Raw genomic sequence first — 24301 nt, 5'->3', positions numbered from 1 at the left:
TTAACATAATATCCGTATCTAAATAACTTAAAATGTTATATATGTTTATGATTATTTTAATAAATTTAATAAAATATTTATTAATATAGAATTAATTTTATATATCTCAAGAAGATTCTAATCTACATCTGGTGTCCTCACCAATCATTCCAAACAATATTCCAAATTTTGGCGACCATTAAACAGCAATTACATTCTCTAAATATTTATTGGACTGATTTAGAAGTTAATTCAAGATGGATTCTTTTCTTTTTCAAATGTTTTGATTTAATTGTTTCTGGTTGTTACTGTCATACATACTTCCTAAAATATTAAAGGTGTGTAAAATATTGATTAAATAAATTAAACCGAATTAATAATATTGATTAAATAAATTAAACCGAATTAATAATATCAAATAAATAAATTTTTGATTAATTATATTAATTTAAACGATTAATTCAGTTCAATCTCGATTTTAATAACTTAAACTGAAAAACTGAATTAGTTAATTTTTTAAACATTCAAAAATAATTTTATTGAATAATATCCAACTCAATATAAATGTAGCCCAAGTACCTAACTCAAAAATAAAAATATACTAAAAGCACTACTCAAATATAAAAAAAAAATCAAAGCCAAGTCGAATTTAATAATTAATTTAATTATAATTTTAATATATGTATTGTTGTAAATCCATTGATAAATATATGTTTATAACCCTTAAATTTAACCTATTTGGTAACCTTTTATTATCTTGTAACCTCTAAATTATTTATAGGGTACCTTAATATTGGTCCTTAATGCTTTGTAATTTATGGTATTTAAAGTCGTATAAATAGATGACATGTACAAGTTTATTGTATCCAAGTAAAAGTTGAATCTTTTTTTATCTTAATCATTGTTTTCTTCTTTTAATTTTATTGCACGTTATCAACACAAGCATGCTCGAAGAAAAAAATATCTTATGTATTGAAGATTAGACTTACCTTCCATGATTTTACATTTAAAGCTTTATACACATAATACAGCAATTTGTAGGAAGTTTTTATTTATTATTATTTTTTAAATTCTTGATTAACTATGATGATTTTGTTTAATTTGGTCTATTTCTATATATTAAGGTTTGTGTCAAAAATAATGTGTCAAATTTTATAGATTGCTTGCAGTTGCATGCTATTGAAACTTTCACGAAGATAATAAATTGAGGTAAATTTACTTATCATATCACATGCCTATATGTTACCTAAATTTTGTTCATAAAATATATGTTTTTCTTCTTAATTTATGTTATTTGATAATTGCTTGATGATTATGTCTAAATGATAATAAATTAATTTTAATTTTATAAATTGATAGATTTGTAAATCACAATCCATAATATTATCGATCACCTTTATTAATCAAGGCTTAAGGTTTAGCATAATATTGACCTTGCACCAATTCATAATCATCATTAAACTAGTTGTTTTATATGTTTATTTGATGGTTTCAATTTGAACTTTGATATTGTTTAAAATTCTCTTAATCAACAATTATTAAAGTTATTACATATATTAATAAAATAAAGATTTTTCACACGAACAATCAAAGAAGATTTCACATCAAACATATTTGTTTAAGTTCTTTTAGTGACAAATTTTGAGAAATGCTTTAATTGATTTTGGGGCTAATTCTATTTTAGAATTTCAAGTTTAATTACAACCAAATTTTTAATTCTTGAATGATCTTGGTTGACAATGTTCACTATTTATGCATTTTATATTATTTCATTTAGCAATTGATGAGCAATTATAAGTGGAAAGATTTTAGTGAACTTGAAATGTATAATTTTGAAGTAAATTTCATTCATGTCTACAATGGTTTATGAAATTTTTGCTAACATTAGCATTAGATCAGGTTTAGTATTTTAGATGTCAGTTTTATCCATACATTTGATTTACAATAAACTCCATGCATGACTTGACTATTTCTTTCTAGTTAATTGATGATACAAAACTCTTGTGAAAATGATTTTAAAAGTATTTTGAATTGATCTCGTGTCTTCTTATGACTAAACAAAATAACGAGTTATTCATTCCACTAGTTCTGTTCTATTCACTGAAGTAAATGTAGCAGTACATAACAATTATGAAAATGGAACATAATGCCATTATTGACAAAAAGATAAAAAGAATATGAATGATTTGAAATGTACTAAATGTTCATTCTTAGAACAGAATGATTAATGATTTATACTAATTAATCATTCCTTGAAGCAGATGATATCTATATAATCTTATTGGTATGAAATATGATATATGCTTACATTTGTCTAAATTATTTTTTGCACATTCCTTGAAGTGAATGTCTGCAATAAATATAATAAATTTTGTAATCACTTTTGATCATTAAAGTCAACTAGGAGATTTTGACATATTCCCTGAAGTGAATATTGCATATAATTGTTTGCAAATTATATTTCTTTTATTGAGTTAATGACATTATGGACTTCATATTGATTTAGACATTTTCGAAGTAAATGTCATAATATTACTTATATAAGGACACAAAATAAAAGGAATGACAATAAAATTATCAATTGACACAATTTATATTGACATTATTAGTACAATTGAAAAACATGTTAAAGTAAACCAAAAGTTTACTGATACAAAAACATTTACTACTTGTTGCACCAGTTAGACCATTCTGGATCATATATAATGTGAAAATTAATTGGGAATTCATATGAACATTCATTAAAGAACCAGAAGATTCTTTAATTTAAAAGAATTCTCATCTATTGCTTGTTCTCAATAAAAATTGATTATTAGAAACTCACTAGCTAAAATTGACATTTAATATCTTGCATTTCTTAAATGAATGTGGGTCTATTCATCCATCCTGTGGATGATTTTGATATTATATGATTTTGGTAGATGCATCTATAGAATAATCACATATATGATATCAACTCGCAACATGTCGTTTGCGAGATTGCTTATTTAAATAATTAATTTTAGATTTTTCAATTAAGACAATTCATCTTGCTAATGTTGACAAGTTCATATCTCAGGCTTTTATTGATTGTTGTATATGAGTTGATTTTTTTTTTTGTAAAGCTTGTTATTTGTACGCATAATGGTTTAGTACTTATAAGAACAAAGCTTTATATTTCAATATGAGATTATATTGATTTACGTGCTACAACACTTGTACACATCAAGTCAATATATTATAAATAATCCCCCATTACAATTGACTTTTGATTAGGAGTTAAATATTTCCCATTTTTAAATTTTTGTATGTGTGTATATGTTCCAACTGCATAAAGATGGATCCTCATAGGAGATTGGGAATTTACGTTGATATGAGTCTCTTTATATTAATAAATATTTTTGAGTGATTAATTAAAGGTTTAGTTACGACATAAGTTGTCAATTATTATGTGATAGTTTTCCCAACATTAGGGGAGAGAATAAAAAGTTGGATGAATAAAATACTTGGAATGAATTATCAGTATCTAAGATCCTCATACAAAGTAATGTGAATAAGAAGTTCAGCAAATAATTCATTTTACTGACCTAATTAGTATAACCAAATGTTATATACTAGTTAATGTTTTAATTTGAATTGAGGTCCCAGTAGGACAATTTATTAAAGTAAATAAAAGTGATGCATAGTTGAAGCAAAGATTGATTGGTTTCAAAGATAAAAATCCTCGTAAAAAGAGAGGAGAAAATCTTCAAGAGAGTTATATTGTGGAGGTAGGGGGTTCTTGAAGAGACTCATGACATAACTAATTACAAAATCCAAGAAGAGATTCAAGTACCTGAAGGTGAAAATAAAGAGATCTCGATAAGTTATGTTAATACAAGAAAATATGGAACTAAAAAAAAGAAATAGTTGTTGACAACATTTTTGCTTATAATGTTGCTATTGGAATAACAAAAGAAATGAGGATCCTAAGCCCAAATCTGTTGAGGAACATAGAAATAGAAAAGATTGGTCAAAATGGAAAGATACAATTTAAGCAAAATTTAATTCACTTTCTAAATATGATATTTTTTAACTTGTAATCCAACACTTAAATATGTACATCCGGTAAGATATAAATTGGTATTTGTGCAAAAAAAATTGGAAAAAATGAAGTCGTGAAATATAAAACATGACTTGTAGCACAAGAATATTCGCAAAGGCCCGACATTGATTATGAAAAGACATATTCTCCTATAGTGGATGTAATCGCGTTTAAATATATTATTAATCTAGAAATACGTAAAAAAATTGGCATGCGTCTAATGGATTTTATTACAGCCTATTCATGTGATACACTTGATAGTGAAATTTATATGAAAACTTTGAAGGATTTAAAATCCTATAAGGATATAGAGTTTCTTGGGAAAATTGCTCGATCAGATTAAAAAAAGTTTATATGGATTAAACAATCTAGACGTATGTAGTACAATCGTCTTAGTGAATATTTGTTAAAAGAATGTTATAAAAACGATCCAATTTATCCATGTGTCTTTATAAAAAAGGTTTGGATCAGATTTTATGATAGTTTCTGTTTATGTTGATGATTTAAATATTGTTGAAAATGCAGTAAATTGTTTAAAGAAATAAATTGAGATGAAAGTTCTTGGAAAAACAAAATTTTGTCTTGGCCTGCAGATCGAGTATTTAAATGATGGAATTCATGCTCATCAGCCAACTTAGACGGAAAAGATCTTAAAGAAATTTTACATGGATAAAGCACATCTATTGAGTACCTCAGTGGTTGTACAATCGTTAGATTTGAATAAAGATTAGTTTCGTCTTTGTGAGACTGATGAAGAATTTCTTGGTCCTAAAGTACCATATCTAAGTGTCATAAGGGTATTGATGTATCTTGTAAATAACACAAGACCTGATAGCTTTCGCTGTAAGCTTGTTAGCAATATTTAGTTATTCTCCAATACATAGACATTATAATAGAATTAAACATATATTTAGATATCTCAGAGGGACTATTGATATGGGGTTATTTTATTCAAATGATTCAAAATCTCTATTAGTCGACTATGCTAATGCTGGATATTTATCGAATCCACATAAAGGTCGATCTCAAACGGGATATTTATTTACATGTGGAGGTACTGCCATATAATGGCGTTCAACAAAGCAGACATTAGTTACCGCCTCTTAAATCATGCAAAAATAATTGCAATGCATGAAACAAGCCGAGAGTGTGTTTGGCTAAAGTTATTGACCCAACATATCCATAAGATATGTAATTTGCTTTTACAGGAAAAGATGTCAACTATCTTATACAAAGATAATGCAACATATATAGCTTAATTGAAGAGTGGTTACATTAAAGGTGATAAAACGAAACATGCTTCACCAAAATTATTCTTCACTCATGATTTTGAGAAAAATGTGATATAGAAGTTCATCAAATTTATTCTAGTGATAATTTAGCAGATCTTTTTATCAAAGTATTGTCAACTTCAACGTTTGAAAGACTATTACACAAGATAGGAATGCATCGACTCAAAGATGTAACGTAATGTTGCCATTAAGGGAAGTCTAAAACACATTGTACTATTTTCCTTTAACCAATGTATTGTCTTATTAAGTTTTCCTAGTAAAGGTTTTTAACGAGGTAGCTTGTAATAATAGATTATGTACTCTTTTCTTTTATTATGTTTTTATCCCATAGGATTTTTTCCAATAATTTTTTTTTTGTTTACGAGACATTTTCATTGATGGACATCTAAAGGTGAATGTTGTAAATCCATTAATAAATGGATGTCCATAACCCCTAAATTCATTATTTTGTAACCCTAAAATAATTTATAAGGTACCTTAATGTTGGTCCTTAATGCTTTGTAACTTTAATGCTTTGTAACTTATGGTACTTGAAACCTTATAAATAGAGGGCATGTAAAAGTTTATTGTATCCAAATAAAAGTTGAATCATCCTTTCATTTCTTTATATTTCTTTCTCTCTTAATCTTTGTATTCTTCTTCTAGTTCTATTATATATACATAAATAATTTAATTTTAAAAAATCCATAAAAGTAAAATCCTAAATTGGGGTTTTATTTCTCCTAAATCCATCTCCCAAAAGCTAAAGCCATTTCCATTTGCACCAACCCCTCCTCAAGACCTTAATAGTCACCCACTACCGAAGAACACGTGAACACACCTATCTAATGTCCACCAAGCTACCCATGCACCACTGTCATTTGTATGCCACCATCATCATCTTTCTCTTTTGTTTTCTACCCGACAACCCCGACTAGATGACCCAACGACCAATGCACTTTCAAGTTCAATACTCTTGATGATAGGTGACCTGACAACAGCACACTTTCAAGTTCAACTCTCCTTTGCTATGTTTGGTTATTTTTTATCTGTTTTGGGCTATTTGTATTAATTAAACCAGGTAAAAAAATAAAAAGAAAAAAATCAATAAATTGAACCGATCAAATTCGGATAAGTTATTTTGGTTATACCCTTAATTTTAGTTCGATTAGTATAAAAAATTGGATTTATTTGATTATTGTCATAAAAACCCAACCTTGCTTTGCCAATCACAGTTTCGTCAGCGAATGATACCTTACCAATTTTGGTCCTTATGAACACATGCATGGTTGACATGTGGAGTGATTCCAACCTACATCTCCAAAGATAAGTGTTGAGCCTCTTTGTTACATGAAACTTTATCAAGTCCACACCAATCTAATTGTAGTTGTTTTGCTGAATCATTAGTCTTATTACTGCCTAGATAGAAACATCCCAAGAATCCCTACTACTACTACTACTAATCCCACCACACAAACTTTTTAGATCAACCAAGCCAACAACCCTCAGTTAGTTATACACCCTTACAACTCTTACAATGACGAGTATGAAAATTGGTATTGCTAACATCTTGAGTACCACAATTCATTCCCTTCACCACCAAATATATGACTAGTACCAACCTCTAATAAACAAGTTGGCTAGAACCCCAACTCCTCTAGCAGCTCATAGAGCTACAAGAATAAATAAGAGATCTGAAATGATATAACAATATTTGAGGCAAGAACAAAAATGCCAACAATATCAAGAGTATTTTAATTAGAATATTGAAATGATAAAGAGAATCGAAAGCAGACCAACCCCTTCTCAATTTTAACAATAGCAAGATAAGACTGACTATTCACTTTAACGTGCAAGGCCAAGACTAAAACAAACACCCAAGATACTAGTGATAGTTACGAAACTAACTAAAAATATGACAAAGGCAAGTGCACCTATCAATAAATAGTATAGCTATGGTGAGTAGAGATATTGTATCCACAAGAACTAAAAGCATTGTAATTATTGTTTTCTAATTATTTAGCCGACAAATTGGAGTGATGAGTTTTAAACTAATATTTCTAAATTAATTTAACTAAGAACTCAACAGAGAATAAAATTGGAAAATAATTGAATAATAACTAATAAGAGAGACAATACCCATGAAAGAATCTACTTTCATTTATTATTATGAATTTGAATTAAACGATTTGTTCACTTGGTATCTTGATCCGTAAAAATTCTTAAATTATGCTAATATATTTTTCGAGAGTAAAAGCAACTAACTCTAGGTTAATTAATTGAAATTTCTTTCTAATTAAAACCCCTATTATCGCATTAACTCGATCTATGGATTCCCTTACTAGATTTGACTCTAATCCGGTAGATTTATGTTATCCTATTTCTAGGATTGCTGCAACTCGACTCAATTATGCTAGATCTACTCTTAAACATGAACTTTTTCTCCTCTGATTTAAGCACAATAAACATGAATTAATATTCCAGAAATACTAAAATAAGAAATAATCACACATAACTGAGAACAAGAATAAAGTATTTATCGCGTAAAATAGAAATTAAATAATAGAATTCATCATAGGTTTCATCTTCCCTAGGTATCTAGGGAATTAGTTCATAATTCTAAATAAAAGCATCTCAAAGTAAAAAAAAAATCATAAGAAACAAAGAAACTCATAAAAACTTCAAAACAAATTAAAAGGAAATATTCGATCTTGATGGAAATCTGCTTCAGAGTTGGCTCCAATGGTGTTCTTTGAGTTATTTTCTTCAATATTCTCTAATGACTTACATATTTCTTCTTATATTTGGTATTTATAGACTTTAGAGTGCTTAAAAAGCCTAAAAATTACGTTTTCTCGCGTGTTTTGGGAAGCAAGTTATGAAATCGACACGGTTTGGCACATGGCCGTGTGTCCAGCCCGTATGGCTCACACGGCTGTGTGTCCAGCCTGTGTGGGAAAGCCAAACCCGTGTGGCTCCTGAAATCTGCTCTTTTTGTCTAATTTTTATTTTTTAGCTTCCAAATGCTCACCTAAGTATAGGAACATAAATTCAAAGGATTAGGAGCATCAAATTCACCAATTTATATAAATAATCATCCAAAAACGCATTAAGAACGAGATTAAAATATGTTAGTTTTTATCATTTATCAACTAGCCACACCTAATCTTTCCATAATAGTAACCTCAAGTCTGGCATAAAGAAATTGATGCATTGGGGTGAGGTATCCAACTTTAAGCTTTGATGTTGAGGACATGGATGGGGTATACTTCTCCAACAATCCTCTTGCTCCTAACATAGCATTCGTGGATTTACTAAAGAACTTTGAAATCCCCAGTGAAACTTATAAGGTGGGATAAAGGCCAACTAAACACTTGATGTAGTAAAACTGATTACATGAATGTTTTGAGAGCTTCTTATGCCCGTAAGTGCAAGGCCTTTGCCAGTACTTTGAGAAGAAATGTGAAATGGTACTTGCCTCTTTTTGAAGGTTCCATTCATAGCTTTAAGCAGTTGGGCGACCAATTTTTAGGTCACATTTGCGTATACAGAATGATTTTGAAAACACCCAATAATCTTTTGGATGTCAAGCAGAAACTTGGCGAGCCCTTGCGTGATTATATTAAACATTTTAATACTGTAACCATGAGCACCAAGGATTTGACAGATCAGTGGATTGTGGGTGCTATTATAGTAGGAGTAAGTCACAAGCATTTAAAATATGTGCTCACAAAGAACAAGCTTCAGCATCTAACTAGTTTGAAAGATAAGGTTCAGAAATATGTTGAGAAAGAAGAGATGAACTTATCCAACATAGAGTTTCATTTTGGGTATTACAGTTCATACCGCTAGAGGTTAGACCACCCTTCTCGCGAATGACCTTCCAATAGGAATCAACATAGGACACACCCCTGCTTGTGAGTAAACTTAAGGTGCAACACCATTCTCGCTCTCCTAATTCACCAAGAAATGTTTTATACTCCTTTTGAGTCATATGATGAACAAAGACGATAAGGGTTGTATAGCACGCTTACTAGATATACTTTGTTGAATTCGTCGCACATAAATTTTAAGTCAATTCCAAGATTAAGATATTCTAGAAACACCACTACCAATAAAGCCCAACCAATTTTGAGGTTGATGAATGAATAGATGTTATTTTTATGACGATATAGAACAAAAAATTGAATATCGTATCTCATTGAAAGATATTATAAAGGAAGCTGTCAAACAAGGTCAACTTAAACAGTTTGTGGGTCAAGACCCTGCCACAAAGGAGGCTAACCTTGGTCAAGCTTTGGTAGACACGATAAAGACGAGGGCAAACAACAGGTAAGAAGAGTGATACACATGAATGTAGGGACAAATGAAGAATGGGCCACTTCCAACACTCATTTGAGGAGTATCATGTCAATAAGCTCAATATGAAAAGACCTACCCAGACAGATAAATGGCAGGTTAACTTTACTAAGGTAGATGAATGTATAAATATTCCAAAAAAAAAGAAAAAAGAGAATGTTAAAAGGTGGCAGCAAATAACAGTATATACGTTACCCGGATGAAATACAGCAACATACAAATGTACGTGATGTTATTCGAAAGAAGTACTTTAGTGTAACAAGCGACCTGTATATGACTTGACAAAAACTTTTTGACTGGATAAAGTTAGTCAAGTACTTATCAGTTTTAGACAGGTCCTAAGTTATTATAAGATTGTATTTGATTTTTTTCACTTTCACAAGTTATTTTTATTGTTCTACAAATGTAATTGTACTATATATGTACATCATATATCGATGAATTAAGTAATGAGAATAGTTAAGTTGTTCTCTCAATTTTCTCCATTATTTCTGCTTCTGATTGTTTCTTTTGTAACTCTCAATTCTTTGAATCTTAAATTTATTTCATTCTTTATCCAGAATTATTGCCTTGTTGCTCTAGCTAAAACAGAGCTTCATACTTTTTCCGGATAAATTACTTATTAACCCCAACAAATGGTATTAAGAGTCTGTCATCTTTGAGGGCCTTGGTTGTGTTTTGTTTGTGAGTGACTTGTGTTTGAGAGAGATGAAGCAAAAGCTATTTTTTGTTGGTTTGTTTGGTTACTGCAAGGATGAGCTCCACACCACCACCACTGCATGTGTTTGCTGGAGAAAACTACCATATTTGGGTAGTTAAGATGAAGACATACCTTCAAGCACATGATTTGTGGAATGTGATTAAGAATCATGCTGAGCCACTTCCATTGAGGGTCAATCCCACTATTGTTCAGATTAGACAGCATAGTGAAGAGTGTGTCAAGAAGCACAAAGCTATGGCTTATTTGTAAAATGGAGTATCTGATGTGATCTTCACTCGGATAATGGCTTGTGACTCACCAAATCAACATGAGAGAAGCTAAAAGAGGAGTTTATGGGGTCAGACAAGACAAGGTAGCAACAACTTATCAACCTTAGGAGGGATTTTGAGAACTTGAAGATGAGAGAGTCAGAGACCATTAAGCAGTACTCTGATAGAATAATGGCCATAGTCAACAATATTAGGCTCCTTGGTGATGATTTTAGTGAGAGCAGAGTTGTTGAAAAGGTCATTACTCCCTGAAAAAGTTGAGACAAAGATTTCTTTATTGGAGGACTCGAGGGACTTATCAGCCATCTCATTGTCTGAGTTGGTAAATTCCCTATATGCACTTAGGCAAAGAACGACCAACTGGAAGGAAGAGTATCCTGAAGGAACTTTCCAAGCAAAAGCCAAGAAAGGCTCAGGTTCTAGCCAAAAAGGGAAGAAACCTTGGGTCGATAGAAGGGAGAAATCAAGGAGAGATGCAGGGAAAAAGAGGTTTCCACCATGTATTCACTGCAAGAAGACTTCAAATTTGGAGAAGAACTGTTGGCACAGACCAGATGTTCAGTGTAGGAGCTGTAAACTGTTTGAACATGTTGAGAGGGTGTGCAAAATTAAAGGGAAGGCACAAGCTCAGCAGCAAATACAGGCTCAGGCTACTGAGGACCTTCAAGCTCAAGAGGAGCATGTTTTTACAGCCTCCTACATTACAACCTCAAGCAAAGTTAGATGTAACTGGCTAATGGATAGTGGCTGCACACATACCATATGTCAGTCGATGAAAGGCTGTTCAAAGAGCTCGATAGAAGCTTTGCCTAAAAAATCAGGATTGGCAATGGGGACCTGATAGAAGCCAAAGGTAGAGGCAATGTGGTGATCAACATAAAGTTACGTAACAAAGTGATTTCTGATGTACTTTATATGCTTGACATAGATAAGAATTTGCTCAGTGTTGGTCAGCTTGTGGAAAGAGGTTACTCACTTGTTTTTAAGAATGGCTCATGCATTGTTGAAGATTGTTATGGTCAGTAGTTGGTCACAGTAGCAATGGCAGACAGGTGCTTTATGCTTGATGTAAACCAACTTGAGAAAAAGGCTTATACCAGCCTTGCTGATAATGCTGGCCTATGGCACAGAAGATTAGGCCATGTTATTTACAAGTCACTTGATCAGTTGTATAAGTTGAAATTGGTTGAAGACATGTAAAAAATAGAAGCCAAAGACTGTTTGTGAAGTTTGCCAGCTTGGTAAGTAGGATAGAATGCCTTTTCCAGTCAATAAGGCATGGAGGGCTCGAGACAAACTTGAGTTGGTCCATTCTGATATCCGTGGGCCAATGAAGACTCCTTCCTTGAATGACAGCAGATATTTTGTACTGTTTATTGATGATCTAACCATGTTTTCTTGGGTTTATTTCTTGAAGAAGAAGTCTGAAGTGTTTGAAGCCTTTAGCAAATTTAAGGCACTAGTTGAAAATCAGTCTGGTTGCAAGATTAAGGCTTTAAGAACTGACAATGAGACTGAGTACTTGTCTGAAAGGTTTTAGAAACTGTGTGAACATGCTGGGATTCATCATCAGCTAACAACAGTCTATACTCCTCAGCAAAATGGAGTATGTGAGAGGAAGAATAGAACTGTGCTTGATATGGCCAGATGTCTGCTATTTGAGAGCAAGCTGCCAAGCAAATTTTGGGTTGAGGCTGTTAATACCTTAGTGTACCAGTTGAACAAGTTGCCAACTAGTGCTGTGAAGGAAAAGACTCATTTTGAAGCTTGGCATGGACTCAAGCCAACTGTTTCACACCTGAAGGTTTAGTTGTGTCTGCTATACTCCCATTCCAGCTGAAAAGAGAACCAAACTTGACAAAAGATCTGTGCCTAGGATCTTTGTTAGTTACAACAGCACTAAGAAAGCCTATAAGGTGTATGATCCCTCAACAAAAAAGATTTTGGTAAGTAAAAATGTCAGGTTTGATGAAGAAAAAGTTTGGAATTGAAGTGATGCAGATGTAAGTTTGAGTGAAGAAGATCAACTAGACAACAGTTTGGAACCAGCTGAAGAAGGGCCAGCTGATGAAAACTTTGATGAAGAATCAGTTAGAGGCACTAGGACACTAGCAGACATTTATGAAAGGTGTGTTATAACCATGGTTGAGCCTTCCTATTATTATGAAACAGCAAGAGAGAGTTGCTGGCAAGAAGCTATGGAAGCTGAATTGAGGATGATCCATAAGAATGACACATGGGAGCAAGTTGATAGACCAGCAAACAGAAAGGTTATTGGTGTCAAGTAGGTGTTCAGGACCAAGAACAATACAGATGGGTCACTGAACAAGCATAAGGCTAGGCTAGTTATGAAGGGATACAGCCAACAGCAAGGAGTTGATTTTTTTGAAACCTTTGCACCTGTTGCAAGGTTGGATACCATAAGTCTGTTGTTTGCCTTAGCTACTCAGAAACAATGAAATGTGCATCAATTGGACGTCAAAGCAGCATTTCTGAATAGATTTCTAAAGGAAGAAATTTTCATAAAATAGCCTAAAGGTTTTAAGGTCCTTGGTGGTGAACACAAGGTTTATAAGCTCAATAAGACCTTGTATGGCCTAAAACAGGCTCCAAGGGCCTAGTATGACAGGATTGATGCATACCTGTCAAGGCTGGGATTCGAGAAGAGTATAAGTAAACCTACATTCTATGTGAAAAAGGCTGAGAAAGAAACCTTATTGATAGTCTCACTTTATGTGGATGACTTATTGGTTACTGATTGCTGGGGTGAGCTGATTGAAGATTTCAAGAAGTAGATGCAAAATGTGTTCGAGATGACTGATTTAGGTTTAATAACCTACTTCCTTGGTATGGAAGTAAATCAGAATGAGGATGGCATTTTCATGAGTAAGCAAGCCTTTGCATTAAAGGTTCTAAGCAAATTCAGCATGTCAAAGTGCAAGCCTGCTGACACTCCTGTTGCACTAGGAGAGAAACTGTCAAGCACCAGTGAGCATGATCGAGTAGATGAAAAGGGATATAGGAGTTTGGTTGGTTGCCTACTCTATTTGACAGCAACAAGGCCAGACATCATATATGCAGTTGGCCTTCTCTCGAGGTTCATGCATTGCTGCAATGTTGCACATTTTAAAGCTGTTAAAAGGGTCCTAAGGTATGTCAAAGGAACCTTAAGCTTTGGTGTGAAGTTTGAGAGAGCTGAAGAGTTGAGGCTGGCTGGCTATTCAGATAGTGATTGGGCTGGTTCAGTTGATGATATAAAGAGCACATCAGGCTATTTCTTCACTTTAGGTTCAGATGTTTTTAGCTGGAGTTCTAAGAAACAACAGATAGTAGCTCAATCTACTGCAGAGGCTGAGTATATTGCAGCTGCTACTACTGTTAATCAAGTAATTTGGCTTAGAAAGCTGTTGGATGACTTGAATGCTGGTCAACCAGAAGCAACAAAGATTAAAGTTGGCAATCAGTCAGTTGTTGCAAGTGCCAAGAACCTGTGTTTCATGGCAAGACTAAGCATTTCAAGATCAAATACCATTTTGTGAGAGAGGCAGAGTTGTCAAATGAGATCATCTTGGTCCATTGCTGCTCAAAAGTTCAATTAGCAGACATTTTGACCAAGCCTTTAGCTGCCACCAGGTTTAAGTATTTGAAAAAGAAAGTTGGAATCTGCTGTCTTGTAGCTAAGGAGGAGTGTTAAAAGGTGGCAACGAACAGCAGTATGTACGTTACTTGGATGAAATACAGCAGCATACAAATGTACGTGATGTTATCCGGATGAAGTACTTTTGTGTAACAATAGACCTGTATATGATTTGACAGAAACTTTTTGACTGGATAAAGTTAGTCAAGTACTTACCAGTTTTAAACAGGTTCTAGGTTATTATTAGATTGTATTTAATGTTTGTTCACTTTCACAAGTTATTTTTATTGTTTCACAAATGTAATTGTACTATACATGTACATCACATATTGATGAATTAAGTAATGAAAATAGTTAAGTTGTTCTCTCAATTTTCTCCATCCTTTTTGCTTCTGTTTGCTTCTCTTGCAACTCTCAATTCTTTTAATCTCAATTTTCTTTCCTTCTTTATTCGGAATAATTATCTTATTACTCCAGCTAAAACAGAGCTTCATACTTTCTCCGAATAAATTAGTTCTTAAACCCAACAGATACCCAACAGAGAAGGTCTAAGAATAGATTATTATTTGAATTTGTGTGTCCTACGTACGTACACAAAATAGATTATTTATTTATAAATATTTCTATAAAAATAAGTTTCTTAATATTAACCTTTGAAAGTGATTGTGCGGATACAATTATTTTCTTTTAAATTTTGTTCTAAAAAGGAAAAACTATATTAACTTCTCTCGGATTTTTCTTCTCTTCCAAACATTCATTTGTAAGGTAGACCTAATAAGGTTAGCTTTCTTCATTTAATTTCTTTGGTGTATAATTCTATCTGGGTTTTGTTGTTTGCATGCAGAGGTTTCCATTTTCTTGTGATTGTTTTGAATGCATTGAAGAGACACGTCTTTTTTGCATGTAGGTATTGATAATTTTATTGGAATTTTGGTCGTGGGTTGTCGTAAATTTATGTGTCCTTTTGCTTTAAGTTTCTATTTGATCTGTGGTTTAATGTGTTGTTTCTATGGCTTTGGTTAATTTTCTTCTTCTTCCTATTTATTTATTTATGTTAATTCAAGGTGTAGGTATCTTGGATTGGAGTGAAGCTTCTGTATTTGTTTGATTGATTGCAAGGAATTTAATTTTAATAAAGTGGCTTAACTTGATAAGCATCGTATCAATGGCAACTTCTGAGGTTGTTCTGCAAGTTTTGTCTGGGGCTGCCCCTCGGCTTTTAAGTAGTGATCTGGGTTCTAGCAGTTCGGATTTAGCATTGTATTCTAAATGCCACTTTAAATCTGTGAAGAAAAAAGGCTCAAGGTATTTCAAATCTCTCAAGTGTTCGAGTATGATTAGATACCATATTGGAAGTTATAACTATAGGCGATTAGTTGGTGGTTTCGATCGTAATGCAGCAATTAACAGATTGAGGCTTCTTGGCTTCAAATGCCAGCAGGCTGACCATGGGAGTGGAGTAGGTATGGATGAAGGAAATGGGGCTCCGTTTGTGGATAATGCGAATGAATCAAATCTTAGTGGTTCAATGAACTCGCAAAAAAAGTTGGAGTTTGAGGACTCTGAGCTGTTGAAGAGGGAAAAAGAAATGTTGGCATCAGCTGGAACAGGCACAACTACCTTTTACAAGTCTGGCATAGATTCCATTGAGGATGAAGCATGGTCACTATTACGAGATTCTATGGTTTACTATTGTGGCAGCCCTATTGGAACAATCGCTGCCAATGATCCCACTGATTCCGGTGTGTTGAATTATGATCAAGTCTTTATTCGTGATTTTATACCTTCTGGTATTGCACTTCTATTAAAAGGAGAGTATGACATTGTTAAGAACTTCATACTCCATACGCTTCAGTTACAGGTAAATTCACTTGCAATGGTATGATCACATAGACAATTTCTGATGGTATTTTTTGTTTTTGTAGATCTCTCAATGTTTTAATTATTTTTTCCCCCACTTGTATCCTATACAAATAAGACTATGCATCTTAGCTGCGTATATATGGGAGCAAAATGACGATTGTGCTAGCAAGTTATGGTCCTAGGTCAGCCAACACCTGATATTATGGCCGCTATTTTTCACATGTTCATTTTTTTCTCTTTAAGTTGATTATTTGGAAAAGTTCTGTTATTTTGTTGACATTGAACTTATATCTAGAGGCATTTTTATGCTATTTAGGTTAAAGAACAAAACAGTAATTTCGAGCTACTCTGTCAGTGCAAAAACTGGGTTTTTAGTTTAAAAAAAATTAAATTTCATGATGAATAATTCATCAATAATTTCACTTTCCTTAATAGTGACATAGTCATTGCTGGTAAACATCCTCAAGTGGTTTACATCTGAATGCTTTGTCACCCTGCTGATTACCTTTATAGTAGACAACTGATGCATTCTAGAACTAATTAAAATGAGTATGACCGTGGATTTAAATATGTCAACAACTATGATTGTGGAATCTTTTAACAGATAGCATATTCGATAGATTTAAAGGACTCTTCTCAAATGATCGTGCTTTGGAATTTGGATACGGTCTTAAATATAGTATGGAAAATGTTATCTATGTAGCTCAATGAACTGTTCTTTGTAATGATAACTAATTTAAATTGTTGGTTTCACATGTCCACCTGCAACTACTCTTCTATGTCAATAACATCAAATTGATAAGACGGATTAGATTTCCTTTTCATTTGTGCACGTGCTTTTCTGGTAATGCATCTGGATCTATGGAATTGGGAAAAATTGCATATAAAATGGTTTAAACTGTATGTCCTACAGTTATATAAGCTTCCTGCTTTTTCTTTTGCTATTTGATATTATATGTTTACTCATATTGCAGAGTTGGGAAAAAACAATGGACTGTCATAGCCCTGGCCAGGGATTGATGCCTGCAAGTTTTAAAGTGCGTTCAACTCCTCTTGATGGTGATGATTCAGCAACCGTGGAGGTATTGGATCCTGACTTTGGAGAGGCAGCTATTGGTCGTGTTGCTCCTGTTGACTCTGGTACAAAATTTTAGTCTAAAAGAGGGTCTCTATTTTCTATTTATGCATTGGAATGGGTTCGGAATTCTTTTGTAACTACCATTTTCATTTTGCAGGATTGTGGTGGATTATATTATTACGGGCATATGGAAAATGCTCTGGTGATCTTTCGCTTCAGGATAGAATTGATGTTCAAACTGGAATCAGGATGATTCTGCGACTATGTCTTGCTGATGGTTTTGATATGTTCCCTACGTTATTGGTTACAGATGGTTCTTGTATGATAGATCGACGCATGGGAATTCATGGACACCCCCTGGAAATTCAGGTTAATGATAATATCTGATTGCAAAGATCAATAACAGAAGCTTTATTTGGTTGTTGCCTTTGCTAGTTGTATTTTTCTTCCTAAAAGAGATTAAGGGTATGATAAAAATGAAAAAGACATAAGTATAAATTTGGCTCTAGAAGTATGCAGCCTAAGTCACTTAGACCATATATATATATATATATATATCCGTCAATTTGACCGTCATTCCATCATTTTTGTCAAAATTGTATGAATTTAATAGAAATTGGTCACTTGCAAGTTGCAAGCATGTGAATAACAATTTCATTAGTTTAGGCCATTTTGCCAGAAATTAACCAGAATTAGGCAAAATATTTATAAAAAATTGACAAAAGTCTAATAGCTTCATCAACTAAAGCTAAATTGACTGAAAATAATAGCATGGGGACTAAATTGACCAGAACTAATAGTATGAGCCAAATTGACCCAAGTAAAAGAATAAGGACCAAAATGATATGATTTGCATAGTTTGAGGGACAATTTATAGTTATGCCAAAGAAAATTTGTGGTTAATTAGTTTTCATGGTATGTTATGCTCACTCTCAAACGTATAGAGAGGAAAATCTATGAAGTAAATGACTTGAATCGTGATCTTTTCCACCTATTTCGTAATTTATGGAACTTGCATATATGGATAGGGAAATGAGGTACAAAGATAAGAAACAGAAATTGACGGTCTGTTTTGCAGTAAGCAATCTCATCAACCTTGTCAAATTTGATGGCATTCTCATTCTGTTATTTTGAGAAACATGTCCTTCAAGATTTGTTTGAAGAATTACCATATACATGGCTTTGCTTTGATTGATGCAACAAGGGGGTTGAGTTTATTGATATAGTTTGTTATATGTTTCATGCATAAGGATTTTAAGTCTAGTGGCCATGTTTATTTTGCAAAAAGTCTGAAGCTGACCTTGTGAACTTTTTTTTTTTTTTGCATCCGTTTAGTCACTTTTCTTTTCAGCATTATTAAGTGCACGAGAAATGCTTACTCCAGAGGATGGATCAGATGATCTTACTCGAGCACTGAATAATCGTCTGATTGCTTTGTCATTTCATATCAGAGAATATTATTGGATTGATTTGGTAAAAATTAATGAGATTTACCGTTACAAGACCGAAGAGTATTCGTTTGATGCTGTTAATAAGTTCAATATTTATCCGGATCAAATTTCTCCTTGGTTGGTTGAGTGGATGCCTCATAAAGGAGGTTACCTGATTGGCAACTTACAACCAGCTCACATGGACTTCAGATTCTTTTCTCTAGGAAATTTTTGGGCTATTGTCAGTGGTCTTGCAACAACTAGCCAGTCACATGCTATATTAGAACTTATTGAAGCTAAATGGGCAGATTTGGTGGCTGAAATGCCATTTAAGATCTGTTATCCTGCTCTTGAAGGTCGGGAGTGGCAAATCATTACAGGCTGTGATCCCAAGAACACGTAATATATCTAACCTTAAATATAATAAGTTTTCTTATTTTTAGTTTGATATTAGTATTTTAGTTATTTGTTTTTAATGTAGGCCTTGGTCCTATCACAATGCTGGTTCTTGGCCTACTTTACTATGGCAGGTTAGCATGGTAGCATCCTTTAATTTATCTAAATTGCATTGTTAATTGCTGGATATTAGGTTTGCCTTTGGAATCTCTAGATTTTAAGGATGTTTGCTCTAGATTTTGCTCTTAATGATTGAAAGGGCCTGCTAATCTGGGTTGCTTACACTTGCCTAAGTAATTTTTTATGAATATCTGAAGACCGGGGGGGGGGGGGGGTTGATGCTGATGACAGTTGCATTCTTTAACCGTACAAATCCATACGTGAAAATTGTAGATGGAGGACGTTTGCATATTCATACATATATCCATATTTTTAGATTTTAGATGAATAACCAAAATATTGTAGATGTGGTGGACATTTGCATTCTTTAACCATGCATATCTTATAATTTGCTTATCGAAGATGTTGCTTTCGAGCATAAGCTTGGCAATCAAAGTATGAAATGCTTAAATATGAATCCCTATCGAGCAGCTCACAGTTGCATGCATAAAGATGAATAGACCAGAAATTGCGGCAAAAGCTGTTGCGGTTGCTGAGAAACGTATTTCAAGTGACAAATGGCCCGAATACTATGACACTAAAAAAGCAAGGTTCATCGGAAAACAAGCACGCCTGTTTCAGACCTGGTCTATTGCAGGATTTCTGGTGGCAAAACTTCTGCTTGCAGACCCAAATGCAGCTAAAATGTTGACAACCGAAGAGGATTCTGAACTTGTCGATGCCTTCTCTAGCTTGGTCTGTGGGAACCCAAGAAGAAAACGTGGTCCCAAGACATACATAGTATGAGTTCCGAGTATTTGTGTTCATACCTGATTTTTGTTACATTTAATCGTCTCTAATGGCCATAATTCATAATTGGCTGTTCAAAGATCCCTATATTTTTATTTATTTGATTAGGTAAAGCCTAATTGATACAATAACCCTATACATGTATCATAATATTTATATGTAAAGATTGTTTCTCTTAGGACACTAGATAGTATTCAAATGTATTGTCAATACTCCCATCGACTATCGGAACGCTTCGTTTGTCCTACTGTTATGTATATAGTGAATCTACCAAGGATTTATTTGTAAATCATAGAATATTTACATCTATATATATACATCATCGTAACAATGGTGTTCATGTTTTCTGTTATATTTTCATCGGTGTCTTTTGATTATTTTTGCGCATCCTTTTTCGAGATTTTATGTTGCAAATTTGCAAATTTTGTGATTTATTTGAAAAACAAATTCAGTAAGGAGAACTTGAAAGAAGTTTAGTGCTTGAATACATATAAACTTTTACCGTTGGTGAGAGTCACTTTGTTAGTGTTTGAATATTCGAAGTGAATGTCCAAGTTTTCCAATTCAGAAGTCAAGTTATGGGTTGCTCTAATGAAAACTATCCACCGTTCGGTTGGTGCAATGACGAAGATGAGATGAAATTGGCTGTTGATTCGGAGTTGTAATTGGTGTAATTGAATTTAGGACTTGGATATTGTTTGGAGGTGTGTCCTCAGCCTCAAAAATTGTAACAAGAGAGGGTGGAAGGCTTGGTATTAGGGGGAGTGGAACACCCATGATCGTAAGTAGATTGATAGCCTTAGGTCTATTTCCAAGTTCTTTGCATTGTGTGCCACCAGTAGCATTTTAGCCAGCAGTATAGTGAGCAATGGCAGGAGGATGGAAAACTAACCTTGTTTCAATAGTGCATGTGAAAGGCATGTAATATGGGCAAGACCGCATATGATCAATAAGATCATCCTGAGAGATGGCAGCATCTAGTACAATAAGCTGATCAAACAAACGCTTTGGCAAAATCCATGAAAGTGGAAATGGAGTCATAGTCTCAAGAGAAAGCATAAAGAGCTTTTTTTTTTTTTTTTTTAAGTACGAACTTGAGCTCGAGAACCTGAAATATAAGACTAAGCAACATAGAGAGAATAGTTTCAGAAAGAGATCTAAGGATCCAACTTAACACCGTTTGATCCTTGATGTACCAAGTTATGTATTTAGGATTTGGTGTATTGTCAAGTTCTTTGGTGGAGGTTTGGAACCATCAATTTAATGAATCAATTGTCAGACTAAAAAAAAAAAGTAAATTGTGTTTTCCAAATAAGGTGATATTTGAAAGAGTAGGTTTAATTGTTATTTGATTGTGTGATAAAGAGAAAGACATAAGAGAGGAAGAAGAAAAAGATGATGATTGAGAGGTAATAAGAAGGATTGAAATATGAAATTCCTAAACCATTGTTAGTAATTTAAACTAAATGCTTGGAATGAGTGATGGGAAAATTGGCACTTCTTTGGCACCAAATCAGAAAACAGTAAACAAATAGAATACATAGGAATTGTTTACGCAGTTTGATTTCCCTACGTCTGCAGAGCTTAACTCAGTGAGAAATATCTACTATCTTCAACAGTTACAAGAAAGGAATCTAACCTATCACACACCCTATGGCAATTCTCCTCACTTTTGAACCTTGAAGATCAATACTCTCACCAATAAGTTCAACCCTGTGAACTCAACAAGTAAAATCACAATACAAACAGTTTTACTATCAATTTGCACTCTAAAAATAGTTCCTTACTTGAACAAGATTAGTTTTTAAACTCTTATAGAATAACCATTACAAGTTTATTCTTTAAATAGATTATGTTGAGACTTGCTAACATAAAAGATCTATCACAATCCCATTAAAATAGTAATAAAACAATCTACTTACAATATAATGATAGCAAATAATAAAAACGTGGACTCTTTGCAACTAATCACATAGAGTTATAATCCAAATGTCCATGTTCCAAGGGATTGACTTGGGTGAATTGATTCGATCCAATCTTCAGTATGAGTTTCTCAGGTAATATGATCTTCATTATTGGGCTAGATATCTTTCAAATATTCAGCATAACCATTCAAAGCTTTCAATAAATTGTCAATACTCAAATATGAAAATTGTCAATAAACAGCTCTAATGCTAGGGAAGTGAGGACTTCCCTAGCACTCAATGTTCTTACTTTTGAGCATAATTCTTGTCGTTTCCTTCACGGTTATATTCTTGCATTCTACTACCCCATTTTGTTAAAGGTTTTAAAAGCTAAGAACTTGTGTTTTATCTCCTCCTCATCACAGAATTGTCTAAACTCTTCATTCTCAAACACATACTCATGATCACTGCTTATCCTTCTTATTACTCCAATAAGTTTTCCCTGTTCATTCATAAGCCTTTGCACAATTGTTTAAACTCATCAAATGCATCAGATTTCTCTTTAAAGAACCTTACCTAAGTAAACTTGGATTAGTCATCAAAGCAAATAGGGACATATCTTTTTCCTCCAAGGCTTTCTATTTGAACAAGACTAAATAGATCAATGTGCAAGAGCTCAAGAGGAGCTTTGGTCTGTATGTGAGTCAATTTTTTGTGCTTTTCCCAGTGTTGTTTGCCTTTCACACAACTGCTGCAAACTTTAAGGGTGATCCTTATAAGTTTAGAAATGTCTCGAACAACTTCGTATCTAACTGCCTTTGCAATCCCTTAAAAATGAATGTGACCAAGTTTCTCATGCCACAATTCCATGTCTATGTTGTAGTTGTCACATCCTAAAAAATTGAGGTTAGAAGAAATGGGGATAAAAAAATAATTAGATTTTAAAGTAAAAAAGAATAGGGTGAGCTAACTTAAAATGCCTTAAAAATTATTGTAGTTACAAGAATAGACCACCAGGCTTAATGATAATGTTGGGTTTTTGAACAATTTATCCAGAGGAAGTATGAGGCTCAGTCAAGAACTTGAGCAACAATGTAATAAATCTGGATAAAGAATGAAGGAAGATTGAGCTTTAAAAGGCTTGATATTTGCAGGATAAACAAACATAATTTTACTTGGTAAAAGAAAGCAAAAATTGAAAGAGTATTTTTCTTGAATGATTTCTATTGAAATTCATTGATTAAAAAAGATAGCATAATGCCAATACATATACCAGTCATAAGCTGGTCAGTTTTAACATATTTACTATTTTTAGACTTCATTGTAACTTGCACCGCTTGACATTGCAGCTTGCAAATCACAACTTGCACAATTAGGTAAGCTAATCTATCGATCTTATCAGCACCGAATGCATTAAATACGCTACCTATTTAGTTTTAATTTAACTAAGTTACAAAATATTACTTAAAGTAACAAAATGAAACTAAAATTGAACAGTAGCATCAACTTCGTAGTTGCATGTACTTTATGTGCTGTAAGTGCGGCTTGATCTGCTTCTTCATACTTTATCCGCACAACTTATGTTGCATGATCTACTCCTTGGTTGCTTAATCTGTTGCATGCATCAACACTTTTCCTTGGCTTGCATGCTGCAAACTTCCATTTTGGCTCTTAAATCTTCAAATCTTAACACACTAAGGGGCTTTGTTAGGATATCAGCAAGTTTTTCTTCAGAACTGCAATGAATCAGCTTCACTTCTTGAGTTTGCTCCATCTCTATAACAAAGTGAAATTTGATCTTGAAGTGTTTCGTTCTCCCATGGAACACTGGATTTTTTGCAATTGCAACAGCAGATTGGTTGTCACAATTGATCTTTGTTGCTTCCCTTTGGTGTTGATTTAAATCGGCCATTATATTTCTTAGCCAAATGGCTTGGTTGATAGCTCCTGCAGCTGCCACATACTCTGTTTCAGCAGTTGATTGAGCAACAACAGTTTACTTCTTTGAACTCCAGTAAAAAATGGTTGAACCAAAGGTGAATAAATACCGTAAGGTACTCTTCATATCATCTATCGATCCAACCCAATCACTATCAGCATAGCCAATAATTTCATGTTTTCAACTTTGCTAAACAGCATTCCATAGCTCTTAGTACCTTTGATGTACCTGAGCACTCTTTTGGCAGTTTGGAAGTGGTTTTCATTGCAGCAATGCATGAATCTTGAAAGCAAACTTACAGCAAACATAATGTCTGGTCTAGAGGTAGTTAAATAGAGCAAACATCCAATTAGACTTCTGTAGGTTGATTCACTAACCTTCTCAAAATCGCCTTGGCTTGATAGTTTATCTCCAATGGAAACTGGTGTACTTGTTGCTTTGCAATTCAGCATGGAGAATTTGTTTAGAATTTTTAAGGCAAAA

The 24301-nt window shown here is 33.3% G+C and overlaps 2 protein-coding genes across 3 annotated transcripts; both read left to right on the top strand.

Annotated features, from left to right (window-relative positions):
• Window positions 1–13475: 13475 nt before the first annotated feature.
• LOC108459243 (secreted RxLR effector protein 161-like) lies at window positions 13476–14201 on the top strand. The gene has a single exon (XM_017758588.1). It carries the CDS (start codon window positions 13476–13478, stop codon window positions 14199–14201), a length of 726 nt encoding a protein of 241 aa, XP_017614077.1.
• A 757-nt stretch (window positions 14202–14958) lies between these two features.
• LOC108459670 (neutral/alkaline invertase 3, chloroplastic-like) lies at window positions 14959–20306 on the top strand. 2 transcript variants are annotated; one of them, XM_053027170.1, is made up of 7 exons: window positions 14959–15078; window positions 15364–16160; window positions 17137–17302; window positions 17398–17609; window positions 18576–19069; window positions 19152–19200; window positions 19658–20306. In XM_053027170.1, the coding sequence occupies exons 2-7, from the start codon at window positions 15465–15467 to the stop codon at window positions 19970–19972; spliced, it is 1932 nt and encodes a 643-aa protein (XP_052883130.1). In that variant the 5' UTR covers window positions 14959–15078; window positions 15364–15464; the 3' UTR covers window positions 19973–20306. The 2 variants fall into 2 exon arrangements, with proteins under 2 accessions (XP_052883130.1, XP_017614558.1); XM_017759069.2 differs by having other exon boundaries at window positions 15076–15202; window positions 15370–16160.
• Window positions 20307–24301: the final 3995 nt, after the last annotated feature.

Source organism: Gossypium arboreum, chromosome 4, assembly GCF_025698485.1.
Source record: "Gossypium arboreum isolate Shixiya-1 chromosome 4, ASM2569848v2, whole genome shotgun sequence".
In the NCBI taxonomy this organism is placed as follows: domain Eukaryota; kingdom Viridiplantae; phylum Streptophyta; class Magnoliopsida; order Malvales; family Malvaceae; genus Gossypium; species Gossypium arboreum.
This window is presented reverse-complemented; position numbering and strand designations above follow the sequence as displayed.

Bases quoted from the DNA above. Each gene is read 5' to 3' on its own strand.
- LOC108459243 (XM_017758588.1), top strand. From the start codon at position 13,476: ATGACTGATTTAGGTTTAATAACCTACTTCCTTGGTATGGAAGTAAAT.
- LOC108459670 (XM_053027170.1), top strand. From the start codon at position 15,465: ATGGCAACTTCTGAGGTTGTTCTGCAAGTTTTGTCTGGGGCTGCCCCT. The intron at 17,303-17,397 runs GTACAAAATTTT...TTCATTTTGCAG, and splicing joins TGTTGCTCCTGTTGACTCTG to GATTGTGGTGGATTATATTA. The intron at 19,070-19,151 runs GTAATATATCTA...TTTTTAATGTAG, and splicing joins GGCTGTGATCCCAAGAACAC to GCCTTGGTCCTATCACAATG.